Source organism: Ornithorhynchus anatinus, chromosome 2, assembly GCF_004115215.2.
Source record: "Ornithorhynchus anatinus isolate Pmale09 chromosome 2, mOrnAna1.pri.v4, whole genome shotgun sequence".
In the NCBI taxonomy this organism is placed as follows: Eukaryota; Metazoa; Chordata; class Mammalia; order Monotremata; family Ornithorhynchidae; genus Ornithorhynchus; species Ornithorhynchus anatinus.
The window spans coordinates 24368398-24394972 of record NC_041729.1 but is presented as its reverse complement, the minus strand read 5'-3'; the positions used below and the strand labels follow the sequence as shown (position 1 = coordinate 24394972).

The window sequence follows — 26575 nt, the reverse complement described above, 5'->3', positions numbered from 1 at the left end:
TGGGCCGGGCGCCTTGGCGCTCGCGCCTGTGGTCCGGCGCGCGCGCGCGCGCGAGCACGCGCGCCCTTCGGCGCCCTTTGACCCCGCGGCCCCGGAGGAGGCCCAGGCCTAAGCCCCAAAGCCCCGCCATGGTGAGGCCGCGTCGGGAAGGGAAAGGAGGGAAGGAAAAGAAAGGAGGGAAGGAAGGGAAAGGAGGGAAGGGAAGGGGTCTGCCCAATGGCCGCAGGACCGACTGCCTCGGGGAGCGGGAACCGGCGGGGCTCAGCAGGGTCGAGGGTCGCCGTCATCACCTCCCCCCGCCCCCTGACCCTTTTCCCACATTTATATAATAATAATGTTGGTATTTGTTAAGCGCTTACTCTGTGCCGAGCACTGTTCTAAGCGCTGGGGAAGACACAAGGGAATCAGGCTGTCCCACGTGGGGCTCACAGTCTTCATCCCCATTTTAATAATAATCATAATGTTGGTATTAAGCGCTTACTGTGTGCCGAGCACTGTTCTAAGCGCTGGGGGAGACACGGGGGAATCAGGTTGCCCCACATGGGGCTCACAGTCTTCATCCCCATTTTAATAATAATAATAATAATGTTGGTATTAAGCGCTTACTATGTGCCGAGCACTGTTCTAAGCGCTGGGGGAGACACGGGGGAATCAGGTTGCCCCACATGGGGCTCACAGTCTTCATCCCCATTTTAATAATAATAATGTTGGTATTAAGCGCTTACTGTGTGCCGAGCACTGTTCTAAGCGCTGGGGGAGACGGGGGAATCAGGTTGCCCCACATGGGGCTCACAGTCTTCATCCCCATTTTAATAATAATAATAATAATGTTGGTATTAAGCGCTTACTATGTGCCGAACACTGTTCTAAGCGCTGGGGGTGACACGGGAATCAGGTTGTCCCACGTGGGGCTCCCAGTCTTCATCCCCATTTTACAGATGAGGTCACTGAGGCCCAGAGAAGTGAAGGGACTTGCCCACAGTCACACAGCTGACAAGTGGCAGAGCTGGGATTCGAACTCATGACCTCTGACTCCAAAGCCCGGGCTCTTTCCACTGAGCCACGCTGCTTCTTTAACATATACTAATATCAATATACTAATATCATTAAGGACGATGGCACTTGCCAAGTGCATATTGTGCGCCGACCACCCTTAATATTCATTCATTCAATAGTATTTCATTCAATAGTATTTGTTGAGCACTTACTACTACTAATAATTATTATAATGATGGTATTTGTTAAGCGCTTACTGTGTGATAATGATGTTGGTATTTGTTAAGCGCTTACTATGTGCAGAGCACTGTTCTAAGCGCTGGGGTAGATAAAGGGTCATCAGGTTGTCCCACGTGAGGCTCACAGTTAATCCCCGTTTTACAGATGAGGTAACTGAGGCACAGAGAAGTTAAGTGACTTGCCCACAGTCACACAGCTGACAAGTGGTGGAGCTGGGATGTGCTGATCACTGTTCTAAGCGCTGGGGGTGACACAGGGTCATAGGGTTGTCCTACGTGGGGTTCACATTTTTTAATCCCCATTTTTACAGAGAGGTCACCAAGGCACAGAGAATAATAACGGTGGTGTTTGTTAAGCGCTTACTATGTGCTGGTCACTGTTCTAAGCGCTGGGGGAGACACGGGGTCATCGGGTTGTCCCATGTGGGGTTCACATTTTTTTAATCCCCATTTTTACAGAGAGGTCACCAAGGCATAGAGAATAATAATGTTGGTATTTGTTAAATGCTTACTATGTGCTGGTCACTGTTCTAAGCGCTGGGGGATCTACAGGGTCATCGGGTTGTCCCACGTGGGGTTCACATTTTTTAATCCCCATTTTTACAGAGAGGTCACCGAGGCACAGAGAATAATAATGTTGATATTTGTTAAGCGCTTACTATGTGCAGAGCACTGTTCTAAGCGCTGGGGCTTAGAGAAGTTACTTGCCCAAGGTCACACAGCAAACTAGTGGCAGAGCCGGGATTCGAACCCACGACCTCTGACTCCCAAGCCCAGGCTCTTTCCACTGAGCCACGCACTGGGTAGATCCAAACTAATCAGGTTGACCGCAGGCTCCTGTCCCACATGAGGCTCGCAGCCTTAATCCCCCATTTTATCAGTGAGGGAACTGAGGCACAGAGTGAAGTGACTTCATTCATTCAATCATATTTATTGAGTGCTTACTATGTGCAGAGCACTATGCTAAGTGCTGGGGTAGGTACCAGGTGGTAATCAGGTTGGACACGGTCCCTGTCCCACATGGGACTCGCAGCCTTAATCCCCCCACTTGATGAGGGAACTGAGGGGCAGAGTGAAGTGATTTTATAATAATAATCGAATTTCTTAAGCGCTTACTTTGTGCCAAGCACTCTTCTAGGCGATGGGGTAGATCCAAGCCAGTCAGGTTGGGCGCAGGCCCCTGCCCCACATGAGTTTCGCAGCCTTAATCCCCCCATTTTATCAATGAGGGAACTGAGGCGCAGAGTGAAGTGACTTAATAATCGTATTTCTTAAGCGCTTACTTTGTGCCAAGCACTCTTCTAGGCGCTGGGGTAGATCCAAGCTAGTCAGGTTGGACGCAGGCCCCTGTCCCACATGGGACTCGCAGTCTTAATCCCCCAATTTATCAATGAGGGAACTGAGGTGCAGAGTGAAGTGATTTAACTCATTCAATCGTATTTCTTGAGCGCTTACTATGTGCAGAGCACTAGTTTAAGTGCTGGAGTGCATACAAGGTGGTAATCAGGTTGGATACAGGCTCTGTCACACATGGGGCTCGCAGTCTTAATCCCCCAGTTTATCGATGAGGGAACCGAGGCGCAGAGTGAAGTGACTTAATTCATTCAATCGTATTTCTTGAGCGCTTACTATGTGCAGAGCACTAGTCTAAGCACTGGAGTGCCTACAAGGTGATAATCAAGTTGGATACAGGCCCTGACCCACATGGGGTTCGCAGTCTTAATCCCCCATTTTATCGATGAGGGAAATGAGGCACAGAGTAAAGTGACTTAATAATAATAATCATATTTCTTTAGCGCTTACTATGTGCAAAGCACTATTCCAAGTGCAGGGATAGATACAAGAGGGTAATCAGGTTGGACACAGTCCCTGCCCACATAGGGCTCACAGTCTTAATCCCTATTTTATCGATGGAGGGAACTGAGGCACAGAGTGAAGTGACTTAATCATAATGATGATATTTGTTAAGCGCTTACTATGTGCCAAACGTTATTCTAAATGCTGGGGTAGATGGAAGTTATTCAGGTGGGACACAGTCCCTGTCCCACATGGGGCTTACAGTCTTAGTTCCCATTTAACAGATGAGGGAACTGTGGCACAGAGTGAAGTGGTTTGGTCAAGGTCACAGAGCAGACGAAGGTCCTTCTGACTCCCAGACGTGTTTATCCACTAAGCCACGCTGTTTCTCAATATTGTTATATTGTACCTTCCCAAGCGCTTAATACAGTGCTCTGAACACAGTAAGAGCTCAATAAATATGATTGGCTGATATATATCATTTGTGCAGCTCTTACTGTGTTCCAGGCACCGTACTAAACTCTGGGGTAGATTCAAGCTGATCAGGTTGGACACAGTCCATATCGCACTTGGGGCTCAGTCTTAATCCTCATTTTACAGATGAGGTAACTGAGACACAGTGAAGTGACTTGTCCGAGGTCACACAGCAAAGTGGCAGAGCCGGGATCAGAACCTAGGACCTCTGACTCCCAGGCCCGTGCTCTTTCCAGAGAAGCCCTGCCTTGTCCTGACCCAGTCCTGACCGGTCTCCACACACCTGTGTGGGCACCTCCCACCTCAACCCCCGGCCAGGGCCTCCCCAGAGCAGGGCAGCAGGGTTTACGCTAATTGTCGGTGGTGGTTGTGGCGGTCGGCTGGTAGGCCCGGGTCAGAGGGCAGCCCAGGATATCAATGGAACCACACTGAGGCCGGAGCAGGAAGCCCCAATGCCCGGGGTGGCCAGGGGCCCAAGTGGACCGGAGTAGCAGCAAGTAGCCCGGGTTTTAAGCAGCGTGGCTCAGTGGAAAGAGTCTGGGCTTCGGAGTCGGAGGTCATGGGTTCGACTCCCAGCTCTGCCACTTAGCTGTGTGACTGTGGGCAAGTCACTTCACTTCTCGGTGCCACAGCTGCCTCATCTGTAAAATGGGGATTAACTGTGAGCCTCACGTGGGACAACTTGATGACCCTGTATCTACCCCAGTGCTTAGAACAGTGTTCTGCACATAGCGCTTAACAAATACCAACATTATTATTAAGAGTGACCACGGACCCTCACATGGCCCCGGTTTGCCGATTGCCACACTAAACTAATTAGCATCAGTCACTTGAAGGGCCATCCTTCTCTTTGGTGGAGAAATCCCCCCTCCCTCCATTTCCTTGACACCTATGGTGACCGGTAGTTAAGTTGTGCTTCCAGTAAAGCAGATGGATCTTTTTCCTCCAGCTACTGAGGGGCCACGGGCTCAGCTCAGAAGCTTCTGGAGTCAGTCAGTTGGTATTTATTGAGCACTTATTGTGTGCGGAGCACTGTGCTAAGCACTTAGGAGAGTCCAATGTAACAAACATGTTTTCAGTTTGCAGTGAGCCCACAGTCTGGGGGCAAACACATTAATATAAATAATTTATAGATATGTACATAGGTGCTGTGGAGCTAAGAGGGAGGATGAATTAAGAGGGCAAGTCAGGGTGACACAGAAGGGAGCGGGAGAAGAGGAAAGGAGGGCTTAGGGAAGGCCTCTTGGAGGAGATGTGCCTTCAATAAGGCTTTGAAAGAGGGGACAGTTATTGTTTGTCACATATGCAGGGGGACGGCTTTTCAGGCCAGAGGAAGAGCAAGGTGGGAACCAGCCTCCTGAGGCCCTCAGAGACTTGTGCTGAAGCCCTTCCCATGGTGGGGAGGGGGCTTCCCCAACCACCCCCTCTTACGTCCCCGGCCTCTTGTGTGAAAAGCTTCTGCCACAGGCCTTTTCCGCCTCTACTGCTTTATTGTGGCTGTCGGCGGCGCCGGCGGCTTGTGGCCGAGATGATCGTCCGGAAGGCAACTGCAGTGTCTTCTTTCAAAGCCAGAGGCTTCTCAGGCTCAAATGTTGTGGGTCCCGGACCCCACCGTGCCCCCAAGTCCCTCAGGACTGACGGGACATGGGAGGGAGGAGCGGGACAGTGCTTTTAAGGAATTGTCCAAATACTACTTTGTGGCCACAGTGAGGATTTTTCTCTGCGATGTTTGACCAACAGACAGATTGCCCAGGCAAAGCTGGATTGTCCCACTAGTTCAAGTTTTTAAAAATCTCAACTAAGGGAAAACTGGAGTTTTAAACCTGAATGACCTGCCTTTTGCCATCAGTAGAGAGACTTGGTTTGACTGATCTCCTCTCTTGACACTGGCATAGAGTCACCTCAGCGAGGGACTCGACTTTAATCTGGGGCTGCCGCCCAAGCTGTGCACTGTGATTAGGCGGGGCCTCCCCTGTGTGTGGCAGAGTACAGTGGGAGGGATGGCCCAGGGCTGAGAAATAGAAGCGGTCCTGTCCCCCGATGAGCCCTGACCTAGCCGAGGCACCGGAACAATACCTGGCGTGAGAGGGTGAGCATCCGTGCTTTGCTTTGCCCACAGGCCAAGTACCTGGCTCAGATCATCGTGATGGGGGTGCAGGTGGTGGGGCGGGCCTTTGCCCGAGCGCTCCGCCAGGAGTTTGCAGGTAAGCTCGGTGCCCCGGCTCCTGATTCCTCCTCTCCTTCCCCGCCCTCTGGGGCCAAGCCAGAGGTCAGCAACTCCCCGCTGTCCGCTGAAACGCTCTGCCTCTGGTGCCTGGGAGCTAACCACGGTCCTCAATCCCAGGAGCGGCTGCCCCATAAACCCGGAGTAGTGGGGCCAGGGAAGGCCCGCTTACAGGCCCAGCTGGTAGGGGCACCTGGATGGTGGTCCAGGGACTCTGGTGGGCAGCATTCTCATTGAGGTGCATACAAACAAGCCAGTGGTCAGGCGAGGATCCAAAATTTTGTCCCCTCCCTAACAGGGGTGTGGCAGGGAGGCAGGCCGCTCTTCTGGGGAGCCCAAAGGCTCACTGATGGGGACCTGCCAGAGCTAGTTGCTCCTCCTAAAAGGCCTCCCCCAACTCACACCATACTCAGAATGTAAAGGGAGCCGGGAGGCGGGGGTGCTGAGAGCTGACCAGCTTCATGTCTCTGAGCAGCAAGCCGAGCAGCAGCAGATGCCCGTGGGCGAACTGGGCACCAGTCCGCAGCTGCCTCCAACCTCTCAGGACTTAGCCTCCAAGAGGCCCAGCAGATCCTCAATGTTTCCAAACTGAGTCCCGAGGAGATCCAAAAGGTAAAGCGGGAGGGGTCCCTCCTTGGCCAGCCATGGGCAGGGGGCAGAACCAGGCTCCCGTGGGGGTGGCATTTAGCATGTCGCCTCTTTGGGCACGTTTGCTTTCCATTGCTCATCTTGCAGCTTGGCCTTAACGGTGGAGTCGGTGATCCAAAGCGGCTTCCATCCGGGACGGGGAGGAGGGTGTGTAAGCTTGGTGGTCCAGCCCTGCCCACCCTGAGCTCTTCTTTATGGGGAATTGGGGGCTACAGTGAGGGTGGGTCCGGTCCCCTCTTTTCTGCCGCAGAGTCCAGGCTGGGGGCAGAGAGCCTGCAAGTGATCCTCCTTCCTTGCCCTTTCCTTGGCAGAATTATGAGCACCTGTTCAAGGTGAATGACAAGTCTGTGGGAGGCTCCTTTTATCTGCAGTCGAAGGTGAGCAGTCGTGACTTTGGCGGGGAGGGGGCCAAGGAGCTGATGGTTCAGGGGCTCGCCCCTTGGCCCGACCGTCCCCCGGCCTTCAAGGGTGGGAAGAACTTTGAGTCCTGGAAATTGGGTCTTTCTGAGTTGCTCCTGGGCTAATGCCTCCCCGGGTGGACTTCTCTTCTCCTGGTGTCCCAGGAAGACAAAACTCACCTCCCCACCCCTGCCCTTGGGGTGGCCGGCTTCTTGTGTGGGTCAGTGCTGGCCCTGGCTGTGAAAACGAGACTTTAGCAGCTGGGATTCGCCTGGGCCCGATCGGTGACTTCCCCCGGAATCTGGCCCTTATCAGCTGATCCGAGCCTATTGGGCCTTTCTTCCGGTTGAGCTTCCAGGGCTCTGGGCTCGGGCACAACCTGGGTTTGGGCCCGGTAGGGGTGAATAGTACCAGGTGGCCCTGGGGGCCTCTGGCAATCATCAGAGCAAGGCCAAAGCAGCGCCCTAGGCACGGGCAGGGACGCGGGGGGAGTGGGCCGCACCGCTCTTGTGAATCATTTATAGCCCTGTGCCCTTTAGGTGGTGCGAGCCAAAGAGCGTCTGGAAGAGGAGCTCAAAATCCAGACCCAAGAAGAAACGGAGCAAGCGCAAAAGCCAAAAACGTAACTCTAGCTGTGTCCTTGGTCCTCGTCTCTGCCTGTGTAATTTATAGCCCTCTAATAAATATCCCTTCTACCCATCTCCGCTGTTTGCCTAGGTTTGGCCAGCTGGGCTGGAGAAGCACTGAGGTCGTAATGAGAAGCAGCCTGGCCTAGTGGCAAGAGTACGGGCTTGGGAGTCAGAGGACCTGGGTTCTAATCCGGCTCTGCCACTTGTCTGCTGTGTGACCTTGGGCAAGTCACTTCGCTTCATCTATAAAATTGGGATCAAGGCTGTGAGCCTCACGTGGGACAGGGACTACGTCCAACTTAATTACCTCATATTTACCCCAGTGGTCAGAAGAGTGCTCGGTAGGTAGTGAGCACCTAACAACTACTGAAATTAGTCTTGTTATTGTGCTGGCCCTGAGAGGTTAACATGCAGCAGGGAACTGAGGCCCAGCTCTGTCCAGTGATGAGGGAGAGACTCACTGGAAACCTGAGCATTTGCTCAGCCAGCCCTGCCCCATTTAACTCGGGCCCAAAGCTGCCCACAGGCCTGGCGACTTCCCTTTGGGACCACAGCCCTCCCCTCCGCACTTCCTCCCGCCCCCTCGGAGGCTGGGCTGAGGAAGCACGGCCACTGAGCAACTTTTCCCAAAGCTTGTTTTCAGTGTGGCCCCGTTTCCCTGGGCAGGGCGTGGGAGGGTTCCAGCCCTAGCTCCAAAGCAGAGCAGGTTGGTGGGACTGGTTTTCCCAGCGGATATACCTTCCGGGGGAGAGTCCCTGCGCCTCTGGGGATTCTGGGGACCACTCACCACCATGACCAAATCACTGTTCTGCGGGGTCAGGGTCCCCCACACCTCAGGTCATTCGGAGGCAGGCGGGAGGTCCAGCCTAGAGCACTCCAACACACATAGGCAGGGGGTCTTTGCAACTCACTTTTATTGTTTCTTTATAAACTTCCTCTCACATGGAGGAATATATTGTTATAGTCATTAGCTTATCTCTTTTTTTGTTTTTAACTCTATGCTAACAGCAATGGAGCCAAGAGGAGGAAAAACATAAGCTACAATAGAAAGGCACTTAGAAACTGTTAAAATACTGATATCCTGGAATGTGCAACAACAAACCGACGACGACAAAAAAAAAAAAGTACACCGGCCCTTAAAAGCCTAGTCTATCACCAAATCACATGCTGCGCTAATGTTAACCATTTGAGACCTGGGGTGCCCTTTTCCGGGGGCTTGGGTCTTAAAGTCCACTCCCTCATCGCCTCCCTCCCTCCCCGACTGACCAAGGCGGGCCACTCCTACCGGGCACAGAGGAGGGACCCCAAGGCCCGGCACTGTAGGCAGGCTAGCACCGCGCTGGCCTTTCGGCTGGGGGCTGGGCTCCTCCATCCAGGGTGTCTCCCGGGGCTGGGAGGGAGGTAGGAAGGGAGACCAGCTCCCTCTGGCTTCAATCCCCCCCTTACAGAGGAGGAGACCCCGCAGCCACCGGGATGGAAGGAAAAACGAGGACCCTGGGGCAGGGGGTGGGTGCCGAAGCCCTATGGAGGCCCGGTTGGGGCTGGGGGCAAGACTGAGTGACCCCTCCACGATGGAAGGGCGGTCCGAAGGTGGAAAGGACCCCCTCCTCCTGTGGGAAGGGGGAAGCCGGTGCTCCCCCAACAAGGGGAGCAGTTGAGAGGTAAGGGCCCTTTCAATGGGAGAAGGGCGGTCCACGAATGTTCCCTCCAAAGGAGGGAAGCTGTCCAGCTGTCTCTCCTGGCAGGGGACAGAAGGGAAAGCAGCGCCTACAGCAAAGCGGGAGGGCTAAAAGGGTCTCCCCTCCCACCATGGGGCCGGGAGTGCCCTGCCAGCCTGCCGCCAGTCATACACTTAGCTTTTCCACACCTGCAGTCCGGGCCTGCCCTTAGCTCGGAGAACACACTGGACCCTTCAGGTCACTGGGCCCCCGCTCCCAAAAGGTGGCTCTACAATAGGCCGGATCCCTGACTTTCCTGCATATGTGGAGAAAACGACAATGACGAACATACAGTATCCCTTTTTTCTCTGGCTGAAGGCTCTAAAGTAGAAGAACTGTGGTGTCTGGGACAGGGGAGAGGGAAAGGCTTAGGTGAGTAGAGTGTACTCAAGGTGGAGTTCCTGGGGAAGGCCAGGACAGAGTCTACCCAACATCATCCCTCAACTGCCCATGGAAGCTCGTTCCTGACCCACTATAACCCTCAAGGCAGCGGCGACCACGGGTCCCACCCTACCCTGAGAAGGGACCCCTTATCCTCCACCCCGGGAAGGCTTGCGGTCTGTTCTAGGTTTCTGCCTCCATCCTGTCCCTCCTTCCACCCAATTTCCAAACTTTTCTTCCCAACTCTTTTCCTTCCACTTGGGGACCTGCACAAAACAGCACAGTGGACCACAGAGCAGCTAATGGGACGCTTTTTCTGCCCCAGCACAGGATAGTGTTCACCCCGGCCCCGGGACTGATGGCCACAAGTGAGAGGGGCAGCCCTCCACCCCGGTTGAGGAGAGCGAGAGTGCCCACACCAGCCACGGATGGCCACCGTTGGCCCGGCTCCGGGGCCCTGCAATCATCGGTCGTGGCTGGAACTGGTCCACCCCTCACAGTGAGGTTCTCATGGGAGCCTGAGACCCCATCCTCAACTTTTGGCTGGTTTCAGCCTGAATTCCTGCACTATCTTGACTTTCCCTGAATTTTTCAGGATATGAATAGGGTGCTATAATAGAACTCAAATGGTGTCATGTAGAGCTCTGGCTTTTAGTGGGGTGATTTTCGGGCTGTTCACCTGGCAGCACCACTGGCTGGCGTGCCTCAGCTGCCCCGGCACCATCTGCTCAAACCTGGCCCTTTGTGGGGGCAGCCAGGCGGCTGGCCAGGCTGGGTTTTCCTCAGCTCTGGGGCAAAGTTGGGATTTGGCCCTCTTTCATTTGATCCCATTGGGAAGAAAATGGAGGCTGCAGGGTTGCTGAGGCTGGAAAGAAGGTGCCCCGTTTCCGGACTCTGCCTAGGGGAGGGTGGATGCAGTACAGGGTCTGTCTCTAAGGGCGACCTAGACCGGGGTGGGTGGATCGGGGTAGATATTTGCCCCTTTGCTTGGGCCTCAGGGTGGGGATGTGGGGGTTGGGCCAGCCGGAAGGGCCTGGGAGCACTGCTCCCCCTGACCTCCCTGGTTCAGCTAAAGGGGGATGAGCACTGGAAGAAGAACTGGATTTGGAGACTTCTGCCTTCAATGGCCTGCGTGGTGGTCACTCAGCCCTGCCCCCTCGGCTCCCGCTCCTACTGCCGCTGTCGGGGCCGAGGGGCCTGAGGGAGCCGGCCAGGCCCGGGCCACCGGGACTCCCCTCCGCAGCTCTGCCCCCGTCCTCAGCCTCACCCCTCCGCCGTTCCAGGTTTCCGTTCAGCCAGGAAAAAGAGGGAGCCTGCTGCTGTTCTGGGCACAGGACCGCTCGACTTGGACACGTGGACCCTCCAGGTTACTGTATGGCTAAGTTGCAAACGACATTTCTCTCTCCCTTCTCAGCGAGTGATTAACAGAGTGGGGGGAGGGGGCAAGAGGGAGCAGCCCTCCCCAGGGCAGGGGGAGGAGCCTTGTCACTGCAAGCAAGAGGGGGAAAAGGAAGGTCTGATTCTCTCCATGGCACTGCCAGGGGGACGTCTGTCTGGCTCTCCCTCTCTGCCCAGGAAGACGGATTCGAGGGAGAGGGGTCCGGGTGGTCCCCGCACCCCAGAGTCCCGAGAGCCCGTGACCCCGGCCACTTCCCGTCACTCCTCTGCCCCGGGAAGTCTCCTCCCTGGCTCGGAGATGGCACTGGTGCCAGGCTCTGGGAGGGAGCAGGGGGCACTGCTCTCAGGGCTCTGGACCACGTGGCAGCCACCCAGTTAAAGCAGCGGGTCGGAGGATGGGGCGGGAGGTGGCGGCAGCAGGTCTGAGGCTCGGGAGACGGTGCTGGCCGAGACCAGCTGCCCTCCATGCCCTCTGCCTGACACCCCCCACCCCACCCCTGGGGGTTCCAGGACAGGGAGGCTTCCGCACGGTCTGTCCGTGCCAGGCTTCTAAGAGGCGGGGGAGGAAGAAGCGGGACCGATGAGCAACATGACCGGCTGTTGCCTCCTCTGGGTCGGTTGGCACTGGGAGGCAGCGGGGCAGGCCTGGCCTGGGCGCAAGTCTTTACTGCTGGCTGAGCGTCGGCTCAGCCAGGGTCAGGAAAGGAGGCCGCTCTGCAGAGGGGAGGTGGACGGAAGCCCGCTGGCACCGAGGGCCCTGGGAGAGGCAGGGAGGCAAGGGAGTAGGAGCCTGGCCTAGCTGGGGTTGGAAGGGCTGCCCGGCAGCGCCAGGGCTGAGGCCGGAGGCCCCCAGCCGGGCCTGAACGGGCTTCCGCCCCATCCCAGTGCCAGGCCGGGCCCTGGGTGGGCCGCCGGCCAGCAAGGGTTAGGAGGCCCGCTCGGCTATTCAGCCTAACCGCTCTGCCCAGCTGTTCTACCTCCGGCCAGCCACGCAGCTCAGCAACTCTGCCCAGCCAACCCCGGCCTGAGGCTCGAGAGGCTCCAGTTGGTTTCCGGGAGGCCCAGAGTTGCCTGGCCCCTCTGCTCAGGGTGCAGAGTGGGAGCCGTTTCTACAGGCACCGGGCCCCGGCCAGATGGGCGGGCCCCGCTTGGGGCCCAGGAAACTCCGGCTCTAAGAGGACTTAGGGGATGGTAGCAGGACCCGGGGGGACATTATTGCTATTTCTCAGAGAGTTTCCGTTCGTCAGGTTGGGGGGGACGAGGCGGGGGCCGTGAGGAACGGCCGTCAGGGCTGTCCTGGGGCCTGGGGGAGGCCAGGGCCCGGGGCCTCAGCTCACCACGGCCGGTTTGAGCAGCACGGAGCCCGGCGGGATGACCACCCAGCCCGGGGGCAGCGCCTCGGGGCTGGACCCAGAGCCCACCCCCGTGGAGAGGTCCAGGACGGTCCCGGGGAGCAGGGGGAGCCCGTCGGGGCCAGGCCGGGGCCGACCTCCCCCCTCGGTCCTCTCGGCCGAGTCCCTGCGGCCCTCCGGCCCCGGAGTCTTGCGGCCCCCACGGCCCCTCTCGGCCTCGGGCCGGCCGGCGACGAGAGACACCACGGGGAGGCCCAGCCCACCGGCCCCGAAGGGAGAGGGCAGCAGGGGATTCTTGGCGAGGTTCAGGGGCCCCCTGTTCAGGGACAGCACAGGGCTGGGCAGGCCGGTCAGCGCCGCGGCCGCCGCCGCCGCCGCGGCCCCGGAGCCCACCCCGCCACAGGCCAGGGCGCTGAGGTCGAGGGGGGCGGGGGCCAGGGGCAGGGGCAGGGGGCCGCCCAGCCCGGGGAGTCCGGGCCCCCCGAAGAGGGCGGCCGGGTTGGGGATGATGAGCTGGGCTCCACTGACGTAGGGCGTGTCGCCGGGGGGCAGGGGGGGCTTGGGGGGAGGGCGCAGTTTCAGCAGCTCCTGCTGCTCGTGGGACACGAAGTGGCCATGGGCCTTGATGTGCTTGCGCAGGGAGCTGGGGTCCGTGTAGCGCTTGTGGCAGCCGGGCATCTTGCAGTAGTAGGGTTTGTCCACGTAATGGGTGCGTGTGTGCTTGAAGCGGTCACTGGAGTTGGAGTAGCGTTTGTTGCAGCCCTCGTAGGGGCAGATGTACGGCTTCTCACCTGCGGGAACCGGGGAGGACGGGCGGGCTCAGGGTTGGGGCGCCGGGCGGCTGCCAAGATCTGGGGGGATGCTCCCGGAATTTGGGGGATGGGAGAAGCGGCCTGGGCTGGGCACCCCCGGATCCCCTCTCCCCAGCCATCAAACCACACACGCACGCACGCACGTGCCCACAACACACATACTGTGTTCCCCTGCGACGGGAGACTGGGAAGGCTTTAAGGCCCAGGCTTGACTGGAAATACCCTCCCCACCTCCGGCCACTTCCCCGCCCCGGGGTGGATGCCGACCTGTGTGAGAGCGGTTGTGGATTTTGAGGTTCTCGAGCCGAGAGAAGCTCTTGTTGCATGTGGGGCAGCGGTGCGGCTTCTCGTTGGTGTGCGTGCGGATGTGGATCAGCATCTTGTACCTGCGCCCCAGGCGAGAGCAGAGGGCCACGTCTCAGCGTCCAGGCGGCCTCGCTTTCCCTCCCCCGCACCGCCACCTCCCGCTCCTCCTCCTGGGCCATCTGGGTCGGAGGGATGAGGGCGTGCCACCGGGCATCTCCTCAGCCTCCTGACCTGCCCGGACCCGGGGAGGCCCAGAGGCCCGCCCCACCTGGCGTTGAAGCCTCGTCCGTGGCGGGCGCAGCCCTCCCAGTGGCAGCAGTAGCCAGCGTCCTTCTCGGGCTTGACGTGGAAGTCGTTCACGTGATCCACCAGGTCTTGCAGCAAGTCAAAGAGCTGGTTACACTGCGGGACAGCGGAGCCCACTCAGTCCAGCGGGTCCCCCGCCGGCCCGGCCCGGCCCGCCGCCCCCGGCATCCTTCACTCCCGGGCGCCCGCCTCACCTTGGCCCAGCGGCAGACCAGCTGCTTCTGCAGAGACAGTTCCGGGGAGAGGCGCTTCTCCTTGGGTGGGGTGAGGAAGGAAGAAGAGGGCAGGTGCAGGGCACCCCCTGGGTTGAGAGGCAAGAAGAACTGGAAGGAGCTGGGGACTCCGTCGATGTAGCGCAGAGACTGGAAATCCTGGTGGCAGAGGGAGAGCGGGGTCGGCACCTCTGGCCCTCGCCCAGTCAGCCCGAAGCCGGGCACAGCCACCCGCTCCACCTGCTCTGCGTCCGGTCCTCTCCCCCTGCTCTTGACTGGGCCCAGCCCAAGCTCCCAAGCCCCACCAAGTCCCTGGGTGCTGGGGTCCTTTACCCCCAGAGACCCTCCTGCCTCTAACCCCCCGCCGCCGTTCTGGTTCTTCCACCGCCTGCCCAACCATGCCCCTCCCCAGCCCGGGGCCCAGGCTCACGTGGGCAGCGGACAGCGGCAGGTCCCCATTGCCCTGGCGCTCGGGGGACAGGGAGGTGCTACCCCCAGGCGAGTCCAGCCCTGATGGGGGCGACAGGCTCAGATCCACCAGCGGGGCGGCCGAGAATCGCCCATCCCCCTTGTCAGGAAACTTTGGGTTCAGCAGGAAGCCTGGGGAGAGGGAAGGAAGGGAGGGAGGGAAGGGCACCAGGTCCGCAGTGAGCAGGGGATAACAGTAATAACTATGGTATTCGTTAAGCACCTACTATGTGTCAAACACTGTTTTAAGCGCTGGGGTAGGTACAAGCTGATCAGGTTGGACAAAATCCCCGTCCCACATGGCGCTCAAAAGTCTTAATCCCCATTTTACAGATGAGGTAATGAAGGCTCAGATAGGTTAAGTGACTTGCCCATGGTCACACAGCAGACAAGTGGCAGAGCCGGGTAGAGCCCAGGTCCTCCTGACTCTCGGGCCCATGCTCTAACCACTAGACCATACAGCCCACCACCTTCTCCTTCCGTGCTAAGAGCCACCCACCTGCCTGTCCTCCACCCGGGCTCCAAAGGCAGACCCCTAGGCCTCCCCACAGCTCCACCAGCCCCTCCTGTCCTCACCCACCCAGTGACTGCCCCACCCCGGGCCCCTCATTCCCCTCGGCCACCTGGCGGGCCAGACGCACCTGCCGGCGGGGGACTGGGCGAGGCCCGAGATGGACCGTTGTTGATTAGGCTGAGGTCGCGGTGCAGGGCCCGATGCCGGGTGACCCCCAGGACCCGCTCACGCTTCTCCCGAGCTGCCCGCAGCTTGGTGATGCTCAGCTTCAGGTCCAGCGGCTCGTCCAGGGAGTGCATGGTGCCGGTGGTTGAGGGGCCGGGGAGGGGCAGGCAGGGGAGCTCCCGGGCAGGACCTGCGGGCAGGAGAGGGGCGGCGTTGTGGCTTGGCTCCCAATCGGAGAGGAGGGGCACAGGCAGTCCTAGGTCAAGAACTCCCATGCTGTTGGCCCGGGCTGCTTTTTCCATTGCCCGTCTGCGTGTATTTGTGGGTGACGCGCTGCATCAGGATGAGCCAAAATGCCTTTTCTCGTCCTCTCCCTGGTCCAGGCACCCGTCCGCTCGTGATCGGCCTCAATCGCTCCACCCCTGAGAGTCCAGTTCCCCCAGTTCCTCCAGGGGTCCCAGGGGACCGAGGCCCGGGACCAACCTGTCCAGAACCTAGCCCTGAAGTCCCCGGCCTCCTCGGCCTCACAGGGGGAGGGCAGGGGCAGACGACTCTGAGACCCCTCGGGGGCCCACTGGTATCCTGGGCCCTTGGCCACCTTCTTTTTCTTTTTTTCTTAAATGGTATTTGTTAAGCACTTACTGTGTGCCAGACATTCTAGTAAGCACTGGGGTAGATACGAGGTAAACAGGTTGGATGCAGTCCTTATCCCATATGGGACAGTCTTGATCCCCATTTTACAGGTGAAGGAACTGAGGCACAGAGAAGTGAAGTGATTTGCCCAAGGTCACACAGCAGGCAAATGGTGAAGCCAGAATTAGAACCCTGGACCTTCTGACTCCTAGGCCCGTGCTCTAACCACTAGGCCTGGGTGGCCAGAGGAGGGGTTGCTGAGAGAGAATCGCTGTCCGGAGGCCACACCACACCGTCCAGCTCCTCCCCCCGGCTCCTGGCCAGCAAACCCCTCCGCGCCCCTCCCGGAGGGCCTCACTGCAGCCAAGGCGGGCAAGCCACGGCAGGGGATGCAGCTCTCTCTCTCTCTCTCTCTCAGAGCTCTCTCTCTCTCAGAGAGCTGCAGCTCTGGTCAGCCCAGCCTGGGGGGAGGCCCTGCAAAGCCCCAAGAGTGTGGAGCCAAAGCAGATTCCCAATCCTGCCCTGGCAGAGCTGAACTCTCCATCCTCGGGGCCTGGCATTAGCCGGACAATGGACACCCCCCGTCCCGCCACTGGTTGAGTCTCGAAAGCCTCACTGTTGCTACTGCCCAGAAGGTGGCCAGTTCGTCCCCGAGCCCCAGCCTCTGGGCAGGAGCTGCAGCTGATCCCTGCCCGGTGAGTGACGGGATGGAAAGGGGCCCCTCCTTCTTGGCTCCCAGGCCTTTGGGCCTAAGACCCTTGGGCGCCTGTCAGAACTGATCCTTCAGTTCTGTGGCTACGGGCCCCGCCCGGCTCCCAGCCCCAGCCCCCACCCCACCTTCACCCCGGGAAAAGGTGCTTTGATTCCATCCAGTCCCCCCCCGAAACTTTGGGTCGCGGGCCCGATGGGCTGGGCAGACCCGCTCTTTGCCACCCCGGCTTTGCCCAGGACCACCTGGCCCCGCCACCCCACGGAGTCAGGACCAGGCTGGTCTAGGCAGAACTGAGAAGGGCCAGGCAGGACCAGGAAGGATCAGGGTGGGACAGGCTAAACCGGGTAGGACCGGGCATAGCCAGCCAGGACCGGGCACAACCAGGCATGACTGGGCAGAACCAGCTAGAACCGGGCAGTCAATTGTATTTATGGAGCACTTATTGGGTGTGGAGCACTGTATTAAGTGCTGGGGAGTACAATGTAACCATATAACAGACACGTTCTCTGCCCATAACAAGCTTTCAGTCTAGAGGGGGAGCCAGTCAGGGAACAGGCTGGACCAGGCAGAGCCCAGGATGGTCCCCAGCAGAGCCCGGAGCCCGACCACTGCTCTCCCAAAGACTTTTAAGGGAGATCCAGTCCCCCCTTGGGACTCCAAGCAGCCATGCGGCCACTGAAGATGAATGCCTCTCCGGCTGCCAGCTGCCCCACCCAGCGCCAAGCGGGCTTATCGCGGTTGCCCAGAGCTGCCCCAGTGCCAGGCTAGCCTCCAGAGGCAGTGGGGAAGGGCTCCCCGGGCCTGTCTTGAGCTTCCTGCCACTGCTGTACTAAGCACTGTACTAAGCACTTGGGAGAGGACAATATAATATAACAAAGTTGGTAGGCACTGTTATAATCGCTAGATAGGTAGAAAATTGGCTGATTATAGGTAGATAATTGTTCTCCCCCACTTCAAAGCCTTATTCATTCATTCATTCATTCATTCATTCATTCAATTGTATCTATTATAATGTTGGTATTTGTTAGGTGCTTACTATGTGCAGAGCACTGTTCTAAGCGCTGGGGTAGATACAGGGTAATCAGGTTGTCCCACGTGGGGCTCACAGTTAATCCCCATTTTACAGATGAGGTAACTGAGGCACAGAGAAGTTAAGTGACTTGCCCACAGTCACACAGCTGACAAGTGGCAGAGCCGGGAGTCGAACTCATGACCTCTGACTCCGAAGCCCAGGCTCTTTTCCACTGAGCCACGCTGCTTCCTGTGTGCAGAGCACTGTACTAAACACTTGGGAAAGATGGCAACAGTGACAATGCCTGTCCAGAAGGCACATCTCCTCCAAGAAGCCTCCCCTGACTAAGCCCTCGTCCCCTCTTCTCCCCATCCCTTCTGCATCACCCTGATTTGCTCCCTTCATTCATCCTCCCTCCCAGCCCCACAGCACATACGTATATGGCTGCAATTTATTTATTTATGTATGTACATTAATGTCTCTCTTTCCCTCTAGATTGTAAGCTCGTTGTGGGCAGCGAATGTGTCTGTCTTTTGTTGTCCCCTACTCTCCCAAGTGCTTAGTACAGTGGTTTGCGTACGGTAAGTGCTCAATAAATACGATTGAATGAATGAAAAATGAACACGTTCCCCGCCCACAGTGAGTTTACAGTCTAGAGGACTCTCGTGCTCCACTATATATTCATTCCAAAACCCATCCCCGCCGGACCTTGGCCCTGCTTAGATACTCTCCCAGTGTGGTCAGAGGCCAGGGGAGAGGGAAGGGCCACCTAACTGAGCAGCGGGCAACAAGGTGAGGCCTAGCTCCCTGCCTGCCCTGACCACTCCCCTCTAAACTCGTTATGGGCAGGAAATGTGTCTGCTAATTCTGTTGGATGGTACTCTCCTAAACCCTTAGTACAGTGTTTTGCACATAGTAAGCACTCAATAAATACCATTAATTGATTGATTGGGGCAGATCCCACCTGGCAGTTCTACCAAGGGCAAGGAAAAGAAAAGCTGGGCCCAGACTGCGGGGCAGGTGGAGTGCATCGAACACGGGGCCCTGCCTGGCTCAGCTGAGGGTTGGTGCCCACAGCGCCCGAGGAGGCCTGGGTGGGGTTGCCCAGCGCATCGCCCCCCACCATCGCTGCCGCTGTTGCCACTGCTGCAGGGGAGGAGCCACCTCTGCTGGGAAAGCAGTGACGTCTCCCTGCCCGGAGAAGCAATCCACTCCCGCAGCAATGGCCTGGGCACAGTTGCTTAGCAACAGGCCCAAGGGGCCGAACGGAGCCGCAGCCGATGCCAGGTGAGTGACGGGAGTTGGAAAAGCCATCTTAGCTCTGTGCACCAGCCCCAGGACACCTGCCTCCTGCCTCATCCAGCAGCCATCTGCACAGATCCTCCAGTATGTGTGTTCGTACACACAAATACCACACACACCCCCATTTGTCTTTACATCTATGCAGAGAGGCAGCGTGGCCTAACGGAAAGAGCACGGACCTGGGAGGCACGAGACCTGGGTTCTAATCACTCATCCACTGCTTGTCTGCTGTGTACCATGGGCAAGCCACTTAACTTGTCGGGGGTCTCAGTTTCCCATGTGTAAAAATGAGGAGGACATCTGTTCTTCCTCCCCCTTAGGCTGTGAGACCCTTGTGAGACTGGGGGTGGGTCTTACCTGGTTATTTTCTATCTTTCCCAACATTCAGTACAGTGCTTGGCACAAAATATTCACTTAACACATACCACAATTATTACTGGGTGGACACTCATCTAAATACCCATTGGAAACCACCTGCTCCATGCACTGAAATTTATGGGCTCCTCAGTGCACCAGCCTGGGGTTATCATTATTATTATTATTATCGTCATCATTATTTTTCATTTGGCATTTGTTAAGTGCTTGGTATGTGCCAAGCACCATTCCAAGTGCTGGGATAGATACAAGTTAATCTGGTTGGACAGAGTCCCTGCCTACTTGGGGCTCACCGTCTAAGTAGGAGGGGGAAACAGGTATTTCACCCCCTTTTATGGATGAGGAAACGGAGGCACAGAGAAGTTAACTGACTTGCCCAAGATCACACAGAAGACAATTGGCAGAGTCAGAATTAGAACCCAGGTCCTTTAATTCCCAGGCCTGCGTTCTTTCCACTGAGCCACGCTGCTTCACCTGGAGCTGAAGCTGCCCCAAGGCTCCAATCAATCAATCGTATTTACTGAGCACTTCCTCTATACAGAGCAATCAATCAATCAATCAATCAGTGGTATTTATTGAGCATTTTCTATGGACAGAGCACTGTATTTAGCTCTAGGGAGAGTACAATATAACAGAGTGGGTAATCACTTTCCCGGCTCACAGCGAGCTGACAGTTTACAGCATTGTACTATGAGCTGGACAGACGCTATAAGGTGGAGGGCTCTCCCTAAAGTGAGTTGCCAAAGTGTAAATTATAGAGACTGTAGCTTTTCTTTCCACTGCATGTTTCCAGCGCATTCCAGCCAGTGCCCTCCTCCCAATCAAATAATAATAATAACAAGAGTATTTGTTAAGCGCTTACTATGTGCCAAGCACTGTTCTAAGCACTTAGCACTGTTCTAAACATCGATGGCGGTCAGAGAGGTCGGAACGGGGAAATTAGCCTAGGAGAAATTGCCTCTCCACAAAGAGGGGCCAACCTGAGCGTTCCAATCCCGGGAGCCATGACAACTTCCTGTCCCCATCTGCTCGGTGCAGCCACTTCTGGGCCGGAGCTCAGTTCCGGGAGCAAAGCTCCAGCCACGCTCCGCAAGGCGCCCAGAGTCCTGCCGGGCCTTCTGGACACTGAGGAGCGGATTGGTCCCTGCAGAGGGAGAGGGCAGGGCCAGTGCCGGTGTGGGGAAAGGACAGGGCAAAGTAGCCTAGTGGAGAGAGCACGGGCTTGGGAGTCAGACGGACCTGGGTTTCAATAATAATAATGTTGGTATTTGTTAAGCGCTTACTATGTGCAGAGCACTGTTCTAAGCGCTGGGGTAGTCACAGGGGAATCAGGTTGTCCCATGTGGGGCTCACAGTCTTCATCCCCATTTTACAGATGAGGTAACTGAGGCACAGAGGAAGTGAAGTGACTTGCCCAAGGTCACACAGCAGACAAGTGGCAGAGCTGGGATTCGAACTCATGACCTCTGACTCCAAAGCCCGTGCTCTTTCCACTGAGCCACGCTGCTTCTCAAGCCCGACTCTGCCTGCTGTGTGACCTCGGTGAAGTCACTTCACTTCTCTGTGCCTCAGTTTCCTCAACCGTAAAAGGGGGAAAACCGCTCTCCCTCCTACTTGGATTGTGAGCCCCATGCGGGACAGGGACTCTGTCCGGCCTAATTAGCTTGTACCTACCCCAGCGCTTGGAACAGTGTTTGACACTTAGTAAGGGCTTAACAGATACCATGAAAAAAAGAAAAGAAGCGGAATCACGCTCTCAGCGGGAATCGGCCACGTGCATCCAGCGTGGCAGGGCACTGGCTGGGAGGGACAGCAAGGTGCCCCGTCCCCCCACCCCTTGCCCCTGTCCCACGCTGACCACCAGGAAAAAGGATCTCTCTCTTTCTGTCCTTTCTGCCCCTGCCCACCCAGGAGGAATCCTTTTTCCTGGCAGGGGGCAAGGCAGGGAGGTGGGGAGGTCACGGGCTCCTTCCACTTTACCACCAGGGGGCGCCCGAGGCTCGCGGCACTGCTTCAGTGGCAAGAGCCCGGGCTCGGGAGGCAGAAGACCTGGGTTCTAATCCCGCCCCCGCCCCTTGTCCGCTGTGTGACCTGGGGCAAGCCACTTAACTTCTCTGGGCCTCAATGACCTCATCGGGAAAATGGGCATTAAGACCGGGAGCCCCACGTGGGACAACTTGGTCACCTTAATAATATTGGTATTTGTTAAGCGCTTACTATGTGCAGAGCACTGTCCTAAGCGCTGGGGTAGATACAGGGTAATCAGGTTGTCCCACATGAGGCTCACAGTTAATCCCCATTTTACAGATGAGGTAACTGAGGCTCAGAGAAGTTAAGTGACTTGCCCACAGTCACACAGCTGACAAGTAGCAGAGCTGGGATTCGAACCTTGTATCCCCCCAGCGCTCAGAACAGCGCTTGGTACATAGCGCTTAACAAATACCATTATTATTATGATCTGCTCACTGCTCTGGGGGTGGAGGTCCTGGAGGGCAAAGAGGAGGAGTAAGGGGAGGGAGGCTGTCCCCAAGGGCAAGGGGTGTTCTGAGGGTTCGAGCCAGGTCCTGTTGCCCAGGCTTGTGCCCGGGCCTCCCCAGCCTGTAAACTCGTTGTGGGCAGAGAATGTGTCTGTTATATTGCTACACTGTAATCTCCCAAGTGCTTAGTACAGTCCTTCGCACACAGTAAGCGCTCAGTAAGCGATTCACCGACTGACTGCAAAACCCTCGCCACCCCTCCCCTTCCTTGCCACGGCCCTGCTCCCACAATACCAGTGTGGGAATTTAGGGTTACACCTCAAGAGAGACCATCCACACGGCCCTGCTGTTGGCTTCCCCTCTCCCTCTTCCTCCTGGCCTGAGGGGTCCCCCCCATACTCCAGGGGCCGCTTGTATCTGAAGGCCCAGCACCGGCTCTCCCTGCCAGGCCAGCCTCTCCCCCAAGGGAGGTCAGGAACTTCCCTGTAGTCCCCGAAGCCACCCACACGGACGCTAGCGGATCCTGCCCGGATCCCGGCCCCGTCACCTCCTCAGGCAGAGCGAGAAACCGGCGGCACAACAACACATTCCTGCGGGTAGGAGGCTGGGGTCGGGTGGGGGGAGACTGGTCAGTCCATTGCGGGTCTGGGTCAGTCCTGGGCCCTCCTGAGGCACGGACTGCTTGCAGTAGAGGGCCACCATTCAGCCCCCTGGATCTGAACCCCCGAGGGGAGTCTCCAACCCTGGGGGGGCCTGAGGGACCACCCCCACTGACAGTGGGAGCAGATGGAACCCGAGGGGAAGCCCTGGACCAGACTGGTCCTACCTTCAACCTGTCAGTCAGCTGCGAAGGTCACTGCATCCAGATCAGGGTGGGCAGAAAGGCAGGAACAAGGGGAAGTGGCAGAAATAATAATAATAATAAGGTATTTGTTAAGTGCTTACTATGTGTCAAGCAGTGTTCTAAGCACTATGGTAATCGGGTAAGACACAGTCCCTGTCCCACATGGGGCTCACAGTCTTGATCCCCATTTTACCGATGAGGTAACTGAGGCACAGAAGTGAAGTGTCTCGCCCAAGGTCACACAGCAGACAAGTGGTACAGCTGGGATTAGAACCCATGACCTTCTGCCTCCCAGGTCCATGCTCTATCCACTAGACCATGCTGGTAGGGTGGGGGAGGGCAGGGCACAAAGAATGTGCATCTTTGGGTCATTTTCACTGCCGAGTTCCTCCAACCCAGGCTCTCTGTCAGGGTTTGGGGGCCTTTCCTCTTTTCAGAGGAACAGCATAGCCTGTAGAGGAGCAGCATGGCGTAACAGAAAGAGCTCAGGAGTCAAAGGACCTGGCCTCTAACCCCCCCTCCACCACGTGCCTTCTGTGTGACCTTGGACAAGTCACTTTATTTCTCTGGGCCCCAGTTACCATGGCATAGTAGATAGAGCACAGGCCTGGGACACAGAAGGTCATGGGTTCTTATTCTGGCTCTGCCACTTGTCTGTTGTATGATCTTGGGCAAGTCACTTCACTTCTCTGGGCCTCAGTTACTTCATCTGTAAAATGGTGATTTGAGACGGTGAGCCCCATGTGGAACAGGGCTGTGTCCACCCTGATTTGCTTGTATCCACCCCAGTGCTCAGCACAGTGCCCAGCACATAGTAAGCGCTTAACAAATACCATTATTATTATTATTACAATGGAGATTCAGTGGGGCTTCTCCCTCCTACTTAGACTGTGAGCCCTGTGGGGGGTCAGGAACTGTATCTTGTACCTTCCCCAGCACTCAGAACAGTGCTTGACACGTAGTGAGCACTTAGCAAATGCCACAATTATTATGAGTACTGCAAATTCCTCCTTCCTTCATCAGCCACTTCCTGTGGCCCCACACTCGTTCTGCCTGACGGTCCAGGAAACTGAGGCACAGGGTGGCAACGCAGCTCGCCTCTCCAACTAGACACCTGGATAGAGTGCCTGGGTCCAGCCCCTGCCACCAGCGCTCCTCCTCAGGCAGATTAAAGGCAAGCTGGAAGAGTCCATCTGGCTGGAGCATCTGTTGGATCCACAGGAGTCAGTCCCCTTTTCCCCCTATACCGGTCACTCTGGGGCAGATGGGTCGGAGCTCCCAAGAGGGAAGGAGAGGAGTAGGGGGAAGCCAAAGCTGGGCAGCCCTGCCTCCCCCCCACCCACCACCACCCTCTTCTCTATGCCACCTGCTTATTTTTAGCCAGTAGCTCTGACTGGGCGATGGCTCCCTGCAGCAGTGGAGCCGACGACAGGGAGACGGGAAGGAGGAGGAAGGAAGTAAATATTTATGCTTATTAAGAATTCAGGAGCCACCAGGCCTGGGAAGGTCTGGTCCCCGCCCCTCGGGGGCCCAGAGTCAGAGATCCTCTCCCAGGCTCTGCAGATGGAGGCGGTGGGGAAACAGAGGCAGGGGAGGAGTGAGCGATCCTCCGCCCTTGCCCCATCCTGGTCTTCGGCCAGGAAGATGCTCGCTGCTCAGGTCCCTCAGGGTGGGTGGGTGTGTGCCTGTAATGTCTGTGTGTGCTGGGGTGGGGGACCGTCCAAAATCACACAGCCAACTGGGGTGTTTTCCAGGAGCCTCTGGAACTGCTCCACCTGGGGTCTGGAGGCATGAGGTGGGTGGGCAGTGGTCCCCTGCCCCCCGTCTGCCCCAGTGCCCACCTGCCCACAAAGGCCAAGGCCTCCCTCGGCCTCCGGGCCTGGGGCTTCCTATGCCAGCGTCCCCCTAGGGCTGGCGGACCAAGGTGGAGGGGGGCCAATAGGGTGGGGGGCGCTCAGCTAGTTGGGGAGTGTTCTGACTGGCCACCCCCTTCCCCCCAACCCCACTCCTGGGCCTCAGCAGATACTGAGCCCGGGGCAAAGTCGGCCCGCGGGGGGTGGGGGAGGGGGTGGCTGACCCTTCCAACTGGCACAGCGACCCCAGCCAGACCCCTGACCCCTGTGACCCCACAGCCAGGCGCTTTCTTCCGCTCAGTAAAGCCGAGGCTGGGGGGTTGGGGGCTGGGGGCTGGGGCTGGGGCTGGGGCTGGGACTGGGCCCCTCCCGATGAGGCGGCCAGTGTTGCCCAGGCCCGGCCGGCCGCCGTGACCTCGGGCTGCCCCGCACTCCCCGGTTCCGGGCTGCCCACCCCGGGGACCACGACCCTTCCCCAATCCCCGGCCCTGCCCACAGCCTCCGCTCCCTTAACCGGCCAGGACACGGGGACACACACAACACGTACACACATGCTCTGCGCTCCGAGATACAAAGTCACACACAGCAACGCTGTGCAAGTCAACAATCACGCCCACACCAATGCTGCACTCTGAGACACACACAATCACACACAGCAGCACCAAACACACACCTACACATACATACGCAATGCTGGGCATGCCAAGACAGTCACACCCACACCAATAATAATAAGAAAAGAACGGTATTTGTTAAGCTCTTACTATGTGCCAAGCACTGTTCTAAGCACTGGGGGAGATACAAGGTAATTAGGTTGTCCCACATGGGGCTCACAGCCTTAATCCCCATTTTACAGATGAGGTAACTGAAGCACAGAGAAGTGAAGTGACTTGCCCAGTGTCACACGGCTGACAAGTGATGGAGTCAGAATTAGAAACCACGACCTCTGACTCCCAAGCCCGTGCTCTTTCCACTGAGCCACGCTGGCCCTCAGTTCTGAGACACAGGGTCACACACAGAAAAACTATGCATAGACGCAGGAATTTGGGGCAACATAATGACTGCGGTAGTTGTTAAGTGCTTACTATGCGCTGAGCACTGTTCTAAGCACTGGGGTAGATAAAAGCTAATCAGTATGGACACAGTCCTTGTCCCACATGGGGCTCGCAGTCTCAATCATCACTTTACAGATGAGGTAACTGAGGCACAGAGAAGTTGAGTGACTTGCCCAAGGTCACACAGCAGGTAAGTGGCAGAACCAGGATTAGAACCTAGGTCCTCTGACTCCCAGGCCCTTGCTCTATCCATTAGGCCACACCGCTTCCCATCACCCCCACTACAGTGCTCATACATTTTGAGACAGTCACACACAGCAACATTAGAGACACACACAAGGAGATTAGAAATTTAGTAGGAATTTCAGAAGGCTCTGAAGATGGGAGAGCTGTGGAGAAGCAGCCTGGCCCACTGGATAGAGCACGGGCCTGGAAGGCAGAAGGACCTGGGTTCTAACCCCAGCTCCGCCACTTGTCTGCTGTGTGACCTTGAGTAAGTCATTTTGCTTCTCTGTGCCTCAGTTACCACATCTGAAAAATGGGGATTAAGACTGAGAGTCCCATATGAGATATGGATTGTGTCCAACTTGATTAGTTTTTATCTAGCCCATCCCTTAATACAATGCCTGGCACATAGTAAGTGTTCAATAAATGCCATTAAAATAAAATACCTGTGGTCTGTCAGACATGGAGGAGAGGGAATTCTGCGCAGGGGTGGAAACAAGGAACAGTGAGACGGTTGGCTTGAGTCAAACCAAGAGGGCAAGCTGGGGTGAGGGGGGAGAAGAGAGTGGATAAGTAGAAGGGAGAGAGAGCTGATTCCATATCTTAAAACCAATAATCAAGAGTTTCAGCTTGATGTGGAGAAGAATGGTCCACCGTGAGAGGTTTGGGAGGAGTGAAGAGAGGCGCTTGCAGAGTGTCGTTCTGGAAAAATGATCCAAGCCGCAGGGTAAGGCTGGCCTGGAGAGGGGAATGCCTGGAGTTAGGGAGGTCAGGGACGGGAACTGTGTCCGACCTGACTTGTATGTATCCCAGCACTTAGAACAACTCTTGATATATAGTAAATGCTTAACAATATCATTATTATTGTTATAGGAGGGTCAGATCTTAGAAATTGCTATGGAGGAAGATCTGATGGATTTGGTGAGAATAATGATGATAATAATAATGATAGTAATTGAGATTTTAGGTATTAGTTAAGGGCTTACTACATCCCAAGCACTGTACTAAGCACTGGGGTATACACGAGCTAATCAGGTCCCACATGGGGC

The 26575-nt window shown here is 56.9% G+C and overlaps 2 protein-coding genes across 2 annotated transcripts in view; one reads left to right on the top strand and one right to left on the bottom strand.

The window, feature by feature from the left end:
• On the top strand, window positions 1-7477 carry PAM16 (presequence translocase associated motor 16). The gene is made up of 5 exons (XM_001514780.5): window positions 1-131; window positions 5626-5710; window positions 6206-6342; window positions 6690-6755; window positions 7317-7477. The coding sequence occupies exons 1-5, from the start codon at window positions 129-131 to the stop codon at window positions 7401-7403; spliced, it is 378 nt and encodes a 125-aa protein (XP_001514830.2). The 5' UTR covers window positions 1-128; the 3' UTR covers window positions 7404-7477.
• Window positions 7478-8302: 825 nt separating this feature from the next.
• Window positions 8303-26575, bottom strand: part of GLIS2 (GLIS family zinc finger 2) — a 31275-nt gene continuing 13002 nt past the window's right edge. Inside the window, exons 2-7 of the mRNA XM_029058368.2 lie at window positions 15001-15228; window positions 14322-14491; window positions 13874-14050; window positions 13642-13775; window positions 13335-13453; window positions 8303-13046 (exon numbers count right to left, since the gene is read on the bottom strand). Coding sequence (XP_028914201.1) covers window positions 12232-13046; window positions 13335-13453; window positions 13642-13775; window positions 13874-14050; window positions 14322-14491; window positions 15001-15228 — 1643 coding nt within the window. The 3' untranslated portion in view covers window positions 8303-12231. The remainder of the gene's footprint in view (window positions 13047-13334; window positions 13454-13641; window positions 13776-13873; window positions 14051-14321; window positions 14492-15000; window positions 15229-26575) is intronic.